This window comes from Talpa occidentalis, unplaced genomic scaffold, assembly GCF_014898055.3.
Source record: "Talpa occidentalis isolate TD23 unplaced genomic scaffold, MPIMG_talOcc4v2.1 talOcc4.3, whole genome shotgun sequence".
Taxonomy (NCBI): Eukaryota; Metazoa; Chordata; class Mammalia; order Eulipotyphla; family Talpidae; genus Talpa; species Talpa occidentalis.
In genome coordinates, this window is record NW_023603184.1 from 3,824,680 (window position 1) to 3,841,975 (window position 17,296).

The 17,296-nt window shown below is 34.7% G+C and overlaps 2 protein-coding genes and 1 pseudogene across 2 annotated transcripts in view; all 3 read right to left on the minus strand.

Moving 5' to 3' along the window:
• LOC119254495 (olfactory receptor 4A47) overlaps positions 1-17,296 on the minus strand; it is a 409,525-nt gene that overhangs the window by 236,580 nt on the left and 155,649 nt on the right. The gene's annotated exons all lie outside the window — the stretch shown is intronic.
• Positions 4,708-5,768, minus strand: LOC119254303 (olfactory receptor 10AG1-like; annotated as a pseudogene).
• LOC129146555 (olfactory receptor 5W2-like) lies at positions 11,841-12,770 on the minus strand. Its single transcript, XM_054699186.1, has one exon. The coding sequence runs from the start codon at positions 12,768-12,770 to the stop codon at positions 11,841-11,843; it is 930 nt and encodes a 309-aa protein (XP_054555161.1).

Sequence of the window (17,296 nt, forward strand, 5' to 3'; positions counted from 1 at the left end):
AACTAATTTTAACATCTACAACATTTCAGTCTACATATTAAAATACTACAGATCCTTAAATGATGCCTCATAATTACAGAATTCTTGTAATAGAAGCTTGATTGTAGGAACTGTAAAAATGCTCTGAGTCTCCAGAACTATCAGAAACTAGTGACTAAGTCGAGATTACTAAAATATGATTTTAAGTATAAAAGACAATATAGCCATGACTTTTTTTATTTTTAACTGCACCATTTTACACATGTTTAATCATGTTTTATTCACCTGCTTAATTCAATCTAGAGATTGCTTTTGGACAATGATTAAAGTTTTTTGTTGAATGTATCACTACATCATTCAGACTTAAGTGCCCCATACATCTGCCTTTAATATGCTAACTACTGTCCCCCAAAACTTATATTTCTTTATTCTCTTTATGATCTTTGTGAAAAGTCTCTACTCTTCTCCCATTGCCTTTCTCCATTTTCCCTACTTTTTAAGTAGGATATACATTTAAAATACAAACTGAAACTGAGGTCCAAAAGAAAGTATAAGAGAGCAACAAAATATAGAACTAACATCAAGAATATGTAGTGTTCTAATCTAAAGACATTTTTCATGACTCAACTATTTATTTGTAAAATGGAACAACCGTTTTATGAAGTCAATAGAATTCTCAATGCAAAATCATTTGAAAAGTGAAAAATGTTATTCTTTCCAAATCCTATCCAAAGTATGTGGTTTTCTTCTGAACGAAATCTCACCAAGAATGACTATAATCTTTATTGATTGGCTGATTGATTTTACTACAAGGTACTATGCATTTTCATCTTTGAAATGGTAATGAGAGTCAGAAAATTACATAGACTAAGTGTTTTCAAGGTTAAAAAAAGCAACAATGTTAAGGAGTCTTATAAAAGAAACATATACTTGCCCAAGACAGATATTTCTGTAAATGACAGTTGTTGCTGGTTCTATAAACATAGACTTAAGTATTTGTATGAAATACATTTCATATTGACAAAAATAATTCAATTATTACCTGACAATTACCTATTTGGATAGAGGTTTAGTATAATGCTTACCTTTGTTACTGAGTTAAAGATACAAAATGAGAAAAAGAGGTTTACTTTGAGGCTGGACAATTTACTTTTATTTAAACAGAGATTATAAACTTGTATATGGGTCCTATTGTCATAGAAAATCCTGCTCTTTAAATAACAATTATACATTACTCTGGGGATCAGCTCCTTTCCCAGGTCACTTTCTAATTGAACAAAACCATCTTGCCTGCCACTCAAGGACTTGAACACAACCCAAATCTGTCTGATCTTACCATGAAATTATGAACCAATAGCACTTTTTTTTTAATCATTAGAAATGTCAGTATAAAAAGCCACCACCTTTAGGCATTTCTCCTCCCCTTGTGCTTGTTGAGCTTGAGTACCTGAACCCCCAGGGCTCCAGGGGTATTCACTTGGGCCACAATGTCCCTGTCTCTGCTACCCAAACACTGCCTTGGGTCAGTCCTCCCCAGGCTGCTTCAAACATAGCAAAAGCAGTGATAAATTAATGGTAAATAATGTCAGGAAATTTGTTCCACCAATTGTGTTTAGGGAATGAATACTAAAACCATATATGTAGCTAAATATCAACAACTAACTATTAGACTGATAAAAAAAAAAACAAAAACAAACATAAAAAGATAAAACCATTGCCAGCCACTGATATTCCTCAAGTGGGATTCTTGAAGCAACTAGAACACACAGGTATGGGGAAGGAATACTAAATGGGAGACCACTCTGGAGAAGGAGCTGGCAGTTCTTCATGAAGTACATTATAAACTTGCCATTCACATTTATCCCGCTGTCCTGAGCCTGGTGTTTTTCCATTTTACAGAAATGAAAACTTGTATTTACAAAAATACCTATAAACGAAAATTCAGAAAGTTTATGTGTATAGTAGAGAAACACTGGAAACAACTCTAATGTCCTTCATGCAGGGAGTGGGTGCACAAACTTCTCAGACATGGTGATTGTTCACTTCTCAGGAACAAGAGTGAGAGAAGGTACTGGCACCTCACAACTTGGACATCTCCCAATACTTCCTGCCCACTGAAAAGCCAACCAGAGCCAAAGTCTTTGGAATCCTACTCCAAGGAGATAACATTCTGGAAAAGGGTGAAGTGCATGTGCAAAGCCTGGTTATCTGGTGATGGGGTTATGGGAGTTGTCAACAATAAAGACTCAACAGGTGAGAATTCTGGAGAAGGCTGGAAGCTACTGTTTCTTCACTGTGTTTGTAGTTATATGACTGTATTGATAGGTCAAATTCCAGAGACTTGCACCAGAAGAGTGTATTTTACTTTCTCTGCAATTTTAAACTTTTAGTGTGTGAATTTAAGAATACATTTTAAAATACTATCCATGAACAAAGTCATTACTATAAGTCTGTATGTGTCCCTTCCTTTCATCCAATTTAAAAAACATATTTTGTCCACTGTGAACTCTACTTCAAAGTTCATCTTGCATTTTTTTTTTTGCAGTAATGTAGATTTGCATAGTTGCTTTTATTTTCTTGTGTAAAATACATGAGAAATACTTACCATGATAGATAAAATACTTATCATGATAGATATGTCCAGAGGGTAAATTCGGAGGCAGCCTCATGATGAATGAACACATTAGAAAGACAAAGTGTAGAGAGAGAAATAAATCAAGAAAACACAAAGATCCTAGACTTCTGGTAAAGGTATAAATGTAGACATAATATGACATTTAATTTGCATAAGTTCATAATGACATAAATTTTAGTTAATATTTTCTCTGGATATTGCAAAGATTTAAGATTACATATTCCCTTTTAAGATGAGGAAATATTTGAGGAGCACAGTTTTAAAAATCTAAACATATTGCAATAGTGAAAAGAAAATAATACTTTTATGCAAGGAAGTCAGATCTCTTGCTTAGATAGTGAATACTGTAGAAAGTCCCGTCTCTGAATAACAGTACTATATTTTCTCTATGAATTTAGATATCAAATGTAGCAAAGTCTAAAATGGACAAAGCTTCAGGTTTTGTTGCTTTAAACTTTTCCAATGCTTTTTCATGCTGGAGTGATATCTGAATCTTACAAGAATCCTGGGGCCTCAGAGGAAATGGTGTATTTTTACCATTCACTAATTGCAAAACATAAAGAATAAGATTCCAAAACAGGTACGAACTGGAGTTGCTTCTATTAAGCCCAATGTTATCAAGCTGAATCTCATATTTGGCTCTCTCATAAAGTCAGTCATAAATCATTCAATCAGATATTAAGTAATGTGGCTGACAAATGCCTGCCATCCTCCACAAAGAAAGCAACATGTAAAACCAATTTGATTTTTGTCTAGTATTACTTCCTTGTTCCTGCTCTTACAAATCAAATTTCTTGCCTTGTATAACTCTTCAAATAATAGTGACCGCACCATCATATCATCATCATGGTCATCAAATTCTTCATCAGAAAGCATGTATTAAGTTCATAGAACATAAAAGTTGAAAAGAGGGGGATATACACATATATACTCCCATGAATAAAATGTATAAGTAATCATCACATAATATGTAATGTTAGATGTTGGAGGGTTTGGAGGGTTTAGTGGGTTTGTGAAGTAAAACATAGCTATGTATAGGAAAGCAATAAGATAACCTGCATTGGTATAATTATAACTAACACCTAGGATATTAGAATTTCAAAACAACTGCTAACAGCACATTTCAGAAATAGATGAAACAATCTCTTATATGAGTTGCTGATTTAAGAATCTGAAGTTGGGCGGGAGGCAGTGTTTCTGTGATAGTTACAAGTTATATTTGAACAATGTTTATCAGTTCAAAGGTTTAATAATGCTAAACCCTTTAGAAAGGGCTAAATGCATGAAAGACTAGTTTAATTACATTTTTTTAAGATTATGTGGATTGAAGGTAATTCTGAAAATGATTTTCAATATTTTCTTTCGTTTAAAACTCACAGGTGATGGATTATTTTAACCATGAATTAGTACATGATCAACCATTTAGAGTGTCATTGAGAAAAGATGAAATTATTCCATGAAAATTACATTGGAGCTGGAATTTCTATATAGAACATGGAAATACATGCAGAGTGAACTGGCTGACTTGGGTAGTTGCTCTCTGTATATCATGTGCTTTGTCAGAATGTTACTAGGGTGAAAACTGGTTAAACTGATTAGAGATAGTCCATATGATACATAGCATGTTAAATAAATATGTTCTATTGTTTATTTTTGCTCTAAAGTCTCTTGATTTTTCAGAAATATCTAGGGTTTGCTAGGAATCTGTCATAGGTCATAGCAACATTTATTTATGCATTCATACAGTCAATTACTCACTCAATGAACATTCCTATTAAACTGTTCTTGGTCAGAACCTGTGTGAAAGAATCCAAACGTGTTAAAAAAAAATCATGAAGATATTCCAAATATATAGATAAATAATCTTTCATTCTTCTGTACAATTTTCAAAATTTTTACCAGATTGAATTCTATTTTTATTATGTTTACTTTTTTATATAAACTATGTGATGTATACTATTTTATTCATAAAGGAGGATAGTCTGTAGGTATGAGTCATTGAAAATAGATTCATTTATCTGGTGTCAAAGCATAGTAAATAGACTAACATTTAAAAGAGTCTGAAAGTACATCATAAGCTTAAGTGATTAACTTCATAAAGGGTAATATGCAGAGTGTGATGTTTCTATGATAACTGTTTGGCAAGTAGAAAAAACACCACGCTGTTTTTTAAGGAACAATTTATTCAGTGCTGCAATCACATCCTTGTTTCGAAGGCTGTATATCAAGGGATTAAACATGGGCATCACTATTGTGTAGAAAAGAGAGAGTAGTTTGTCAATTAATGCAGAATGATTGGATTTGGGCCTGAAGTAGGTGATGGAAGCAGACCCAAACAATAGAACCACAACTATGAGATGGGAAGAACAGGTGGAGAAGGCTTTGGCCGTCCACTGGCTGTTGGCAGCTTCAGAACCGTGGAGATGATTTTGCTATAAGAGAAAAGTATCAACAAAGTATAGCAATGATTTTGCTATAAGAGAAAAGTAAGCAACAATCACCAAAGTTGCTATATAAACATAGATCTCATGCAGAGAAGTGTCCCCGCAGGCCACCTTGATGACTGGGAGGATGTCACAGAAGAAGTGGTTGATTTGGTTGGAACTACAGAAATGCAGAGAGAATATCAGGCTTGTTTGTCCTATCTGGATTGGGATTCCGGTGACCCAGGCACCAACAGCCACTGGACACACATCTTGTGGTTCATGACCAGAGGGTAGTGCAGAGGGTTACAACTGGCTACGTAGAGGTCGTAGGACATCACAGCCAGCAGGAAGCACTCAGTGGTCCCCAACATAAGGAAGAAGCACATTTGGGTGGCACACTCCACCTTAGACAGGCTTCTGTCCTGAGTCCACAGGTTCTTCAGAATCCTAGGAAGGGTGACTGACACACAACAGATTTCCAATGAGGAAAAGTTTGCCAGGAAAAAGTACATGGGTGTCTGCAGTGCAGAATCAATCCTGGTTAATAATACAATGAGGCTATTTCCAATTAAGATAATTATGTAAATCATGGCAAATACCCCAAATAGTTACCCTTGCAGGCAGTTGAAACTTCTCTCTCTATGTACATGTAATTGATGATATATGCAATTGTGTGTATGGTTTAAAATAATTTTCTCTTTAACTTCTTTATCTATGGATGTGTTCATAAAGAACTGAGTTCATTCTATGCTTTAAATAACATAAAATAAACACTGACGATAGAAAGACCAGGTTTAAGGAATAGGACAAAATATTTCTATGCTTGGAAATAGTCACCTGGACCAAAACTGTTAATTGCTATATTCATCAAAAACTGCTTGAATTAAAAACTATGAATTAGTTATAGAGACAGAAGCATACCATATTGTCTAGTAATATTGAAAATTTTTACATTATTGATTTTTTCCTAATATATCTTTATTATTTGTTGATACAAAAAGTAAATTTTATTGATGATTTTTCTACAAATACATTATTGTTTTTATCAGACCGGAACAGTACTGGGCCAATGGGTGATCGCTTGACAACTCAAAGAAAAGTGGTAAAAAGATACACAGAAAACAGAATTTAACATAACCCTTTTTATCTTTTTAGAATGCAAATGAGCTTTCACATTAAAAAATCAAAATTGGATTAGGGTCAAGAAAACCATCCTATGGATGAGTACATGCACATGGTTGTCAGTGTCTGTGTCTCTGTAGAAATATGAGAATATCAGTGATGGATTTTTTTATTAATACAAAATGACGTGATTATTTAGATTTGACTTTTCTATGTTGCTCTTCATAATGTAGTAACCTAAATCATTTTTGAAATTTTAGATAAACTTGATTTGTATGTGTGTGTCTGTGTGTGTGTAATGCCTCACTGATAAAGACCGTTAAAGTTACCCTATAAAACTAGTTTAAACTAATTTAAACTGTCATTTTATGGATACTAATAATTTCAGTCTCTCCTAATTGTGAGAAAAAGTATAAATTTGTGATTATCGGGTTGCTGAAGATATTAAACTGAGCATGAAAACATACAACATTCATTGAATTATTTCTGATTTTTTTCCTGAAATGTAAAAATTTTCCCCAATATTCCTTAAGTTTAGAGACTCATAGACCTACCTGAAGCAAGCAGGGCTTTCTGTTCTGTTGTGGTAGCTGAAAATAAGTGGGAGGCATTTTATTTTACCAGGCAACATCTGGGACTTAAATCTCTGACACTTCTACCCTCAGTCTTCAGGGTATGTCAACATGTATTAATTATTTTTCCTGTTCTATATTCTCCCCTGTGAATAAAGTAACATCTTAGCAAAACTGAGCTGTATGTCTTCACTATTGGCAGCACATTGACCTGACAGGAAGAAAACTAGAATTTTTTTTTTTATGCTAAACTTCACATTTACAATAAATGGACATGCTCAATGTCCAGTCAAACTGAAATCCCATGAAATCCAAAAAAAATACCCTGCACTTAGTCATCCAATCTCCTCTTTAATGTTCATTATGTTTCTTCTATTTTTTAAAACATTTCCTTTCCCAGCTTAATTACGAATATCACTGTTTTTCATTGGTACATTTTCATTGAGCTGTGATTTTTATAAACTATAAAACTGATCCTTTCAAAATGTGTACTTCTTTGCATTTTTTTTATGTTCACAAGGTTGTGCAAACACCACTATTGCAATCCACAAAACTTTCCATTGCCCTAATAAATAACTCATATTTGTTAGCCATTCCTTTCCTTTCCTTGGCAGCCAGTGGTCCACATTGGGATTATACTTTATTGCCCATAGTCGAATTCACCTAAATGGCATTAAATATATGAGAGGAAATTTTGCTGGCTATTTCACTTAACACAAGGTTTTCAAAGTTCATCTACCTTTTAGTATTCACAGAATTTCCCTTTTTTATGCTGGAATAATTTTACATATTTTGAGTTAACACATTTATTTTATTATCCATTCCGCAGTAAACCAATATTTGGATTTTTTCCACGTTTGGTTATTATGAGTAATGATGATCGAGCATTCATGTCAATGGAAACTACAAAGGTAATTTTATTTAACAACCATTGTTTTATTCCTTTGCCCAACATCATTCACTGTCCATTGATTTTATCTTTCTCTAACATTATTTATACAAATGCAACCTTTCATGAATTATGATTATTTTATTCATAATAAAATCTCTCTGTTACATTTTAACTTAGAAATAAATCATGTGTCTTACATTTCTTGAAATTTTGCACAAGGAATAGCATTGAATCTGTATATTGCTTTTGGTAGGATGGCCATTTTAATAATGTTTATTCTCCCAATCCATGAGCAGGGGATGTTTTTCCATTTCTTTTTGTCTTCTTCTATTTCTTTTAACAGTGTTTTATAGTTTTCTTTGTATAGGTCCTTTACCTCTTTTGTTAGATTTATTCCCAAATATTTGATTATTTTTTGTTTCAATAATAAAAGGGATAGTGTTGGGTGAATATTGGATGAATGAGGAAATCAAAGAAATATTAAAAATAACTCAATATAAATGGAAATGAAGTCATGACCTTCCAGAAACTATGAGATGCACAAAAACAGTCTTTAGATAAGAGTATGTAGACACATAGGCCTCCATCAGGAAACAAGAAAGATCTGAAGTCAGCAATCTAACTTTACAACTTGAGGAACTAGAAAAAGAACAACAACAAAAAAAAGGTCATCAGAATGAATGTCATAGAAAAATGAAAGTGGAAGTACATGAAATAGAACTCAAAAAGAGAGTTGTAAAGATTAATGAAACCAGGGGCCTCCCTGGTGGCATAAGGAGTTAAGACAACACTATGAAGTTACCTGCAGCCACAGCAGCATGAGTTTGATCTCTGGCAAGGGAGGTGATGCACCTGGCGAAGCAGACCACTCCTGAATTACCTGCTGCTCCCCTCAGCAGTGTATTTCAGTCAATCTATGTCTTATGTTCCCCATTCTGTCTCTAGTGAATCCTCTCACCCCCCGCCCCAAACTTCTGGCCTGTACCGCAGTCCTTGTATGCATAAATAAATAAATCTTTTACAAACAAACAAACAAAAATTTTGCACAAGGATTTTCAAAGGATAAACAGTGAAACAGATTTTAAAGATTATAATGCAATATAAATAAAATGCACTATCAAGGTAAAGTCAATGTTCTTAGTAAATTAATAATCCTGCACAATATAGATACACTTAACTCTTTCTAACATAGATGTGATTTATGATTATGTTCAAGCAAGAAATAACATTCTGTCCAATTAAACAAGTGTGTTGTAAGAGGTAAGTTTATACAATTTTACATACACAAAGACCTACTGAACTACAAAATGCTGTTAAGTATCATGATGAGTTTGAATACAATCTTTTAAGTGTATGAAAACAATTCTACTGTTTTTCTAAGAATAAATATAGTGTGATACTATCATTAGTTTTTTAATAATTTGAGAATTGTTGGAAGTTTGAATTTCATATCCTATGCAACACTCCACAAGAGAGAACAATGGAGTTTTCCAAACAACTTGAGCCTTGAGCTTCTACCCTGAACTCTGGCATGACTGGGACACTATCAAGCTTCCAGAGATAATCTCTCTAATCTCATCACAATTGAAATGCTATCGCTTTCTTTTCTATATGTGTATTGCTCAAGAATTCTACTTTCTCAGTGGCTTCCTAACTATGTGCATACAAAAAAAAAAATAGATTACACACAGCCTCATGAATCTGCTTAACTATGTTTAAAATTTTGTAATGATTGAGTAATTTCAGAGATCTAATTTGACCTATGTTGACTGATGATGCCTTGGACAGATTTGTTTTCTTTGTAGTAACTTTACTTTACATTGTTGTTTGTGTATTTGAAATATAGGATCTCCCCCACCATGTATTGATTGTATACTTTCTTTCTTTTTTTTTTTTTAAGATGTATTTATTCATGCATACAAGAACCAGGGGACAGGCCAGATGTGGGAGAGGGTGAGAGGATTCACCAGAGACAGAGTGAGGGGCAGAACAGCAGACTGACAGAAATACACTGCTGAGGGGAGCAGTGGGCGAGACAGATGGTCTGCCACGCCATGTGGGTATCTTCCCTGCTGGCTGGGATAGAACCCGCTCTGCAGAGGCTGTGGACAGTTTCACAATGCTGTGCTCAACCAACTTACACCACCATGGAGGCCCAGTTGTAACATTTTCCTTAAAGACATAATGTCTATATTCCTTCCCTTTGACTGTTGTTGTCTTTTAACTGATTTAACCAATACAAATTAGAAGAAATTCTGCGTGACACTTCTTTGCCTTTTAAAGACAATCTGAAAATCATGAGCTTCCATGGTAGAAGCCCAGTAGACATACAAGAATATTAACTAGTATTTTTTATTTTATTATGCACATGACTGTTTCACATTTAGTGTCCCTGACACCATTCAGTGCTGAGATAACAGACAGGTGGGCTGAAGCCCACACAATAGGATTGTGAGCATTCCTGAGCTAAGAATGCACACAAATTACTACTGGACAAAGTCATTTACAAAATAATGCTGAAATGATTGTGTACTATTAAAAGGGACCTTTAAGCAGAGCTGAGAAGGGAAAAGAATTTAGGAAATATCCTTGGAAAGTTGATTGAGTAGCTGATCATCAGTAATTACAGCAAAATGATGTACTTTGCCAAGGTTCTTACCATTGCGCTTTAGAGCACAATCAAATGAGTTATTGTTGTGGGGAAAATTGGGAAACGGGCCAGTGGCAAAGGGGTAAAAGAATTCAGTAGAGACAGAGTGGAGAGAAGTAAAGGTGGATTTATTTAAAGACCTTGCAAAGCCATTAGGGCTAAGACAGGCGATATCTTCAGAGCAAAAAAGAAGATTTTGAGGTTCTCTTCACTTTTTTTGTGGGCTTTCTTATGGGGGACACCGGTTATCAACAGTTAGTGCTGGGCTATCTGGTCTTGAGTGTTGACTTTGACGTAGAATGTGTCCTGGCAGTATATCTGCATTCCTTGGGCTGGGCTGGTTTTTTTCTGGTCAAGGTGGCCAGTCTTATGATCTCGTTCCCATGGCAACCTTATGGGTTCCCCTTATCTATCCAAGCCTCCCAAATGGGCCTTCTGGGCAAGGAGTAGGAGCTTAATTTTTATCCTCATTAATTTTTAAAATGTTATTCTTTTGTAGGTATTGAGATTAAAAATGTAAATAGCATTGGGTATGCTTATGGTATGTAATGCATGCTTTGATAAATGTATAATTTATAAAATAATGACCACCATAAAGTTAATAATAAAAATCATTTCACACAGTTACTATTTGTTATGTTGAGAACTCTGAAGATCTACTGTCAGTTAATTGGAAGTGTACAGTACATTATTGCTAATTGTAGTCTCCATGTATATGTTTGATCCCATGGTCATCTCATGGCAGGATGTTTGTAAGCTTTGACAAACATCACCCCACTTCTGCCATTGCATCCTCTGGTAAGACCACTCTACTTTCTGCTTCCATGAGTTCAACTTTTTTAGTTTCCACATGTAAATAAGATCCAAAGTATCTGTCTTTAACTGTTTGTATTTTTTCTTTTAGTATAATGACCTCAAAGTCCACACTGACAATCTTTACTCTTTTCTTGTAAAGGGTGTGGATTTCTCATTTGCCTCAAGCCTCTCTAACTCTCTAACTGTACCATTGTCTACCTTCCATCCTTTTGGTCTTCCAACTTGCATCCCTTTTAGATCTGAAAATCAATATCTCCATCCAACAAAATCTCTCTTTATACTAGACTTAACTTTTTTTTTTGGATAAAATATTTGGATATATACTTGTTGGTGATTTTGAGGCTTTACATGAATGAGTGCTTATACAATTAATGCTGGCTACTTCCATTAGATTATAAAATCAATTAATAACAAAAACTAGGGATGCTCTTGAATGAAAAGAACTGAAAAGCACACAGTTCACCCAGTAAAAGCACAATAAATTTTGTGTGATAAGTTAATGTTTGAATGGAGAAAATGAACAATAACCATTTATCTAATTCAGAAAGGTTAGCTCGGAGTGGCACTATTTATAAACATGTAATGTTATCAGATCTTTGGATACTGCAAAATGATTGCATTGGACTTTAAAACAAGCACTCATTCGTCAAAATGACAACATTTCAGACAACTTTGTTTCCCTTACATCGTGCGATGTAACTTTAAAATCATAGCCGCAATATGCGTTTATGTGTGGATAATTAAATTTTTATAAACATGTTTTAGTCTTCAGTTTTACCAGGGCATCTTTCACGTCCTTGTTTCGTAGACTATAAATCACGGGGTTCAGCATGGGGATCACAAGGGTATAAAACAACGAGGCCATTTTGTCCTGGTCCAGGGAGTAGGCAGAACTCGGCCTGAAGTACATGAAGAGCATGGTGCCCTGGAAGATGGCCACGGCCGTCAGGTGGGAGGTGCAGGTGGAGAAAGCTTTGAACCTGCCCTCAGCAGAGCGGATTTTCAAGACCGATAGGAATATATAACAGTAAGAGACAAGAACTCCTGAAATCGTACTCAGTTCAATGACGCCAAAAACGGTGAATATTGCTAACTCATTGACCTGTGTATCTGAACAAGATAGCAATAGGAGAGGAGGGACATCACAGAAGAAGTGGTTAACCTCATTTGACCCACAGAAACATAAGCGGAAAGTTAAGATGGTATGTGTCAGAGAGTCTCCCAAGGCCACAGTATAAACCACAGCCAGGAGCAAGCAGCACACTTTGCTGGACATGTTGACTGTGTAGAGCAAGGGGTTGCTGATGGCCTGGTACCGATCAAAGGCCATGACTGCCAGCAGAACACACTCTGAATCTATAAAGAAACAGGAAACAAAGAATTGCAGAGCACAACCGAAGAATGGAATTGACTTGTTCGTGGAAATAAGGTTCACAAGTGTCTTTGGTGCAACAGCTGTGGAATAGCAGAGGTCATAGAAAGAGAGCTGGCTAAGGAAAAAGTACATGGGTGTGTGCAGCTGTGAATCCATTCTAATTAGAAAGATCAAGCCAAGATTTGCCAGAACATTAATGAGATAAATGACTAGCAAGGTGATGAATAGGGTCATGTTTTTCTCAGGATTGTTAGTGAATCCCAAGAGAACAAATCCATTCAAGGAGCAGTTTTCTCTCTCCATTCTTCTTACTCTCTAAATCTTTGAAATAATAATCAAGAAAACAACAGGTACATGCTTAACTCTTCTTGACATCCACAGATATCTGTAAGGCAAGATGAGATTTCTTGTAATTTTCTTTGCATAATGTGAAAATTTACCAGTCATGTAGTCATTCTGGAAAGAAGCGTTGTTATCAACCTGATAGCAGTGTGCGAACCTGGGGCAGACAGTTGAAACTTCTCTCTCTATGTACATGTAATTGATGATATATGCCTTTGTACATATGGTTTAAAATAATTTTCTCTTTAACATCTTTATCTATGGCTGTTCTCATAAAGAATTGATTTCATTCTATACTTTAAATAACATAAAAGAAACACTCATGATAGAAAGACCAGGTTTAAGGAATAGGACAAAACATTTCTATGCTTGGAAATATTCACCTGGACCAAAAATGTTAATTGCTATATTCATCAAAACCTGCTTGAATTAAAAGCTATGAATTAGTTATAAAGACAAGAAGCATACCATTGTCTATTAATAATGAAAAATTTTACATTATTGATTTTTTCCTAATATATCTTTATTATTTGTTTAGACAAAAAGTAAATTTTATTGATGATTTTTCTACAAATACATTATTGTTTTAATCAGACCGGAACAGTCTGGGGCCAATGGGTGATGTCTTGACAACTCAAAGAAAAGTGGTAAAAAGATACTCAGAAAACAGAATTTAACATAACCCTTTTTATCTTTTTAGAATGCAAATGAGCTTTCACATTAAAAAATCAAAATTGGATTAGGGTCAAGAAAACCATCCTATGGATGAGTACATGCATATGGTTGTCAGTGTCTGTGTCTCTGTAGAAATATGAGAATATCAGTGATGGGTTTTCTTTTATTAATACAAAATGACATGTGATCATTTAGATTTGACTTTTCCATGTTGCTCTTCATACTGTAGTAACCTAAATCATTTTTGAAATTTAAGATAAACTTGTTTTTGTGTGTGTGTGTCTGTGTGTGTGTAATGCCTCACTGATAAAGACAGTTAAAGTTACCCTATAAAACTGGTTTAAACTAATTTAAACTGTCATTTTATGGATACTAATAATTTTAGACTCTCTCAATTCTGATAAAAAGTATAAATTTTTGATTATCGGGTTGCTGAAGATACTAAACTGAGCATGAAAACATACACTCATTCATTGAATAATTCCTTATTTTTTTTTTTTCTGAAATGTAAAAATTTTCCCCAATATTCCTTAAGTTTAGAGACTCATAGACCTACCTGAAGCAAGCAGGGCTTTCTGTTCTGTTGTGGCAGCTGAAAATAAGTGGGAGGCATTTTATTTTACCAGGCAGCATCTGGGACTTAAATCTCTGATGCTTCTACCCTCAGGCTTCAGGGTATGTCAACATGTATTAATTATATTTCCCATTCTATATTCTCCCCAGTGAATAAAGTAACATCTTAGCAAAACCGAGCTGTATGTCTTCACTATTGGCAGCACATTGACCTGACAGGAAGAAAACAGGAATTTTTTTTTTTTTATGCTACACTTCACATTTACAATAAATGGACATGCTCAATGTCCAGTCAAACTGAAATCCCATGAAATCCAAAAAAATACTCTGCACTTAGTCATCCAATCTTCTCTTTAATTTCATTATGTTTCTTCTGTCTTTTAAAACATTTCCTTTCCCAGCTTAATTACGAATATCACTGTTCTTCATTGGTACCATTTTCATTGAACTATGATTTTCATAAACTATAAAACTGATCCTTTCAAAATGTGTACTTCTTTGCATTTTTTTATGTTTACAAGGTTGTGCAAACACCACTATTCCAATCCACAAAACTTTTCATTGCCCTAATAAATAACTCATATGTGTTAGCCATTCCTTTCCTTTCCTTGGCAGCCAGTGGTCCACATTGGGATTATATTTTATTGCCCCTAGTAGAATTCACCTAAATGTCATTAAATATATGATAGGAAATTTTGCTGGCTATTTCATTTGACACAAGGTTTTCAAAGTTCATCTACCTTTTAGTATTCGCAGAATTTCCCTTTTTTATGCTGGAATAATTTTCCATATTTTGAATTAACACATTTTATTATCCATTCAGCAGTTAACCAATATTTGGATTTTTTCCACAATTGGTTATTATGAGTAATGATGATCAAGCATTCATGTCAATGGAAACCATAAAGGTAATTTTATTTAACAACCATTGTTTTATTCCTTTGTCCAACATCATTCATTGTCCATTGATTTTATCTTTCTCTAACATTATTTGTACAAATGCAACCTTTCATGAATTATGATTATTTTATTCATAATGAAATCTCTCTATTACATTTTAACTTAGAAATAAATCATGTGTCTTACATATCTTGAAATTTTGCACAAGGATTTTCTTTTTTTTTTTTAAAGATTTATTTTATTTATTTATACAAGCACTGGGTACAGTCAGAAGCGTGGGAGGGAGAGAGAATTCACCAGAGCCAGAGCGGGGAGCAGAGCAGGCAGAAGGACCAAAGTACACTGCTGAGGGGAGCAGTAGGCATAGCAGAAGAGGTCTGTGCGCCATGTGAGACCCTCGCCCGGTGGTCAGGGATTGAACCCGTGCTGCAGAGGCTGCGGCAGCCTCGCAGCCCAGCGCTCAACAGCTGCACCACCAGGAGAGGCCCTGCAAAAGGATTTTTTAAGGATAAACAGTAATACAGATTTTAAAGATTATAATACAATATAAATAAAATGCACTATCAAGGTAAATTCAATGTTTTTAGTAAAATAATAATCCTGCATAATATATATGTTCCTAACTCTTTCTAACATAGATGTGATTTATGATTATGTTCAAGCAAGAAATAACATTATGTCCAGTTAAACAAGTGTGTTGTAAGAGGTAAGTTTATACAATTTTACATACACAAAGACCTACTGAACTACAAAATGCTAATAATTATCATGAGGAGTTTGAATATAATCTTTTAAGTGTATGAAAACAATTCTACTATTTTTCTAAGAATAAATATAGTGTGATACTATCATTAGTTGTTTAATAATTTGAGAATTGTTGGAAGTTTGAATTTCATATCCTATGCATCCACTCCACAAGAGAGAACAATGGAGTTTTCCATACAACTTGAGCCTTGAGCTTCCACCCTGAACTCTGGTGTGACTGGGACACTATCAAGCTTCCAGAGATAGTCTCTTTCATCTCATCACAATTGAAATGCTATCGCTTTCTTTTCTATATGTGTATTGCTTAAGTATTCTACTTTCTCAGTGGCTTTCTAACTATGTGCATACAAAAAAAATAGATTACACACAGCCTCATGAATCTGCCTAACTGTGTTTAAAATTTTGTAATGATTGAGTAATTTCAGAGATCTAATTTGACCTATGTTGACTGATGATGCATTGGACAGATTTTTTTTTTTTTTTTGTGGTGACTTGACTTTATATTGTTGTTTGTGTTTTTGAAATATAGGATCTCCCCCACCATGTATTGATTGTATACGTTCTTTACTTTCTTTTTTTCTTTTTTTTTTAAAAGATGTATTTATTCATGCATACAAGAACCAGGAGACAGGCCAGATGTGGGGGAGGGTGAGAGGATTTCCAGAGACAGAGTGAGGAGCAGAACAGCAGACTGACAGAAATACACTGCTGAGGGGAGCAGTGGGCGAGACAGAAGCGTCTGCCATGCCATGTGGGTATCTTCCCTGCTGGCTGGGATAGAACCCACTCTGCAAAGGCTGTGGACAGTTTCACAATGTTGTGCTCAACCAACTTACACCACCATGGAGGCCCAGTTGTAACATTTTCCTTAAAGACTTAATGTCTATATTCCTTCCCTTTGACTGTCGCTGTCTTTTAACTGATTTAACCAATACAAATTAGAAGAAATTCTGTGTATCACTTCTTTGCCTTTTAAATACAATCTGAAAATCATGAGCTTCCATGTAAGAAGCCCAGTAGACATACAAGAATATTAACTAGCATTTTTATTTTATTATGCACATGACTGTTTCACATTTAGTGTCCCTGACACCATTCAGTGCTGAGATAACAGACACGTGGGCTGAAGCCCACACAATAGGATTGTGAGCATTCCTGAGCTAAGAATGCTCACAAATTCCTACTGGACAAAGTAACTTACAAAATAATGCTGAAATGATTGTGAACTATTAAAAGGGACTTTTAAGCAGAGCTGAGAAGGCAAAAGAATTTAGGAAATATCCTTGGAAAGTTGATTGATTAGCCGATCATCAGTAATTACAGTAAAATGATGTACTTTGCCAAGGTTCTTATCATTGCGCTTTAGAGCACAATCAAATGAGTTATTGTTGTGGTGAAAATTGGGACACTGGCCAGTGGCCAAGGGGTAAAAGAATCCAGTAGAGACAGAATTGAGAAAAGTAAAGGTGGATTTATTTAAATACCTTGCAAAGCCATTAGGGCTAAGACAGGCGATATCTTCAGAGCAAAAAAGATTTTGAGGTTCTCTTCACTTTTTTTTGTGGACTTTCTTA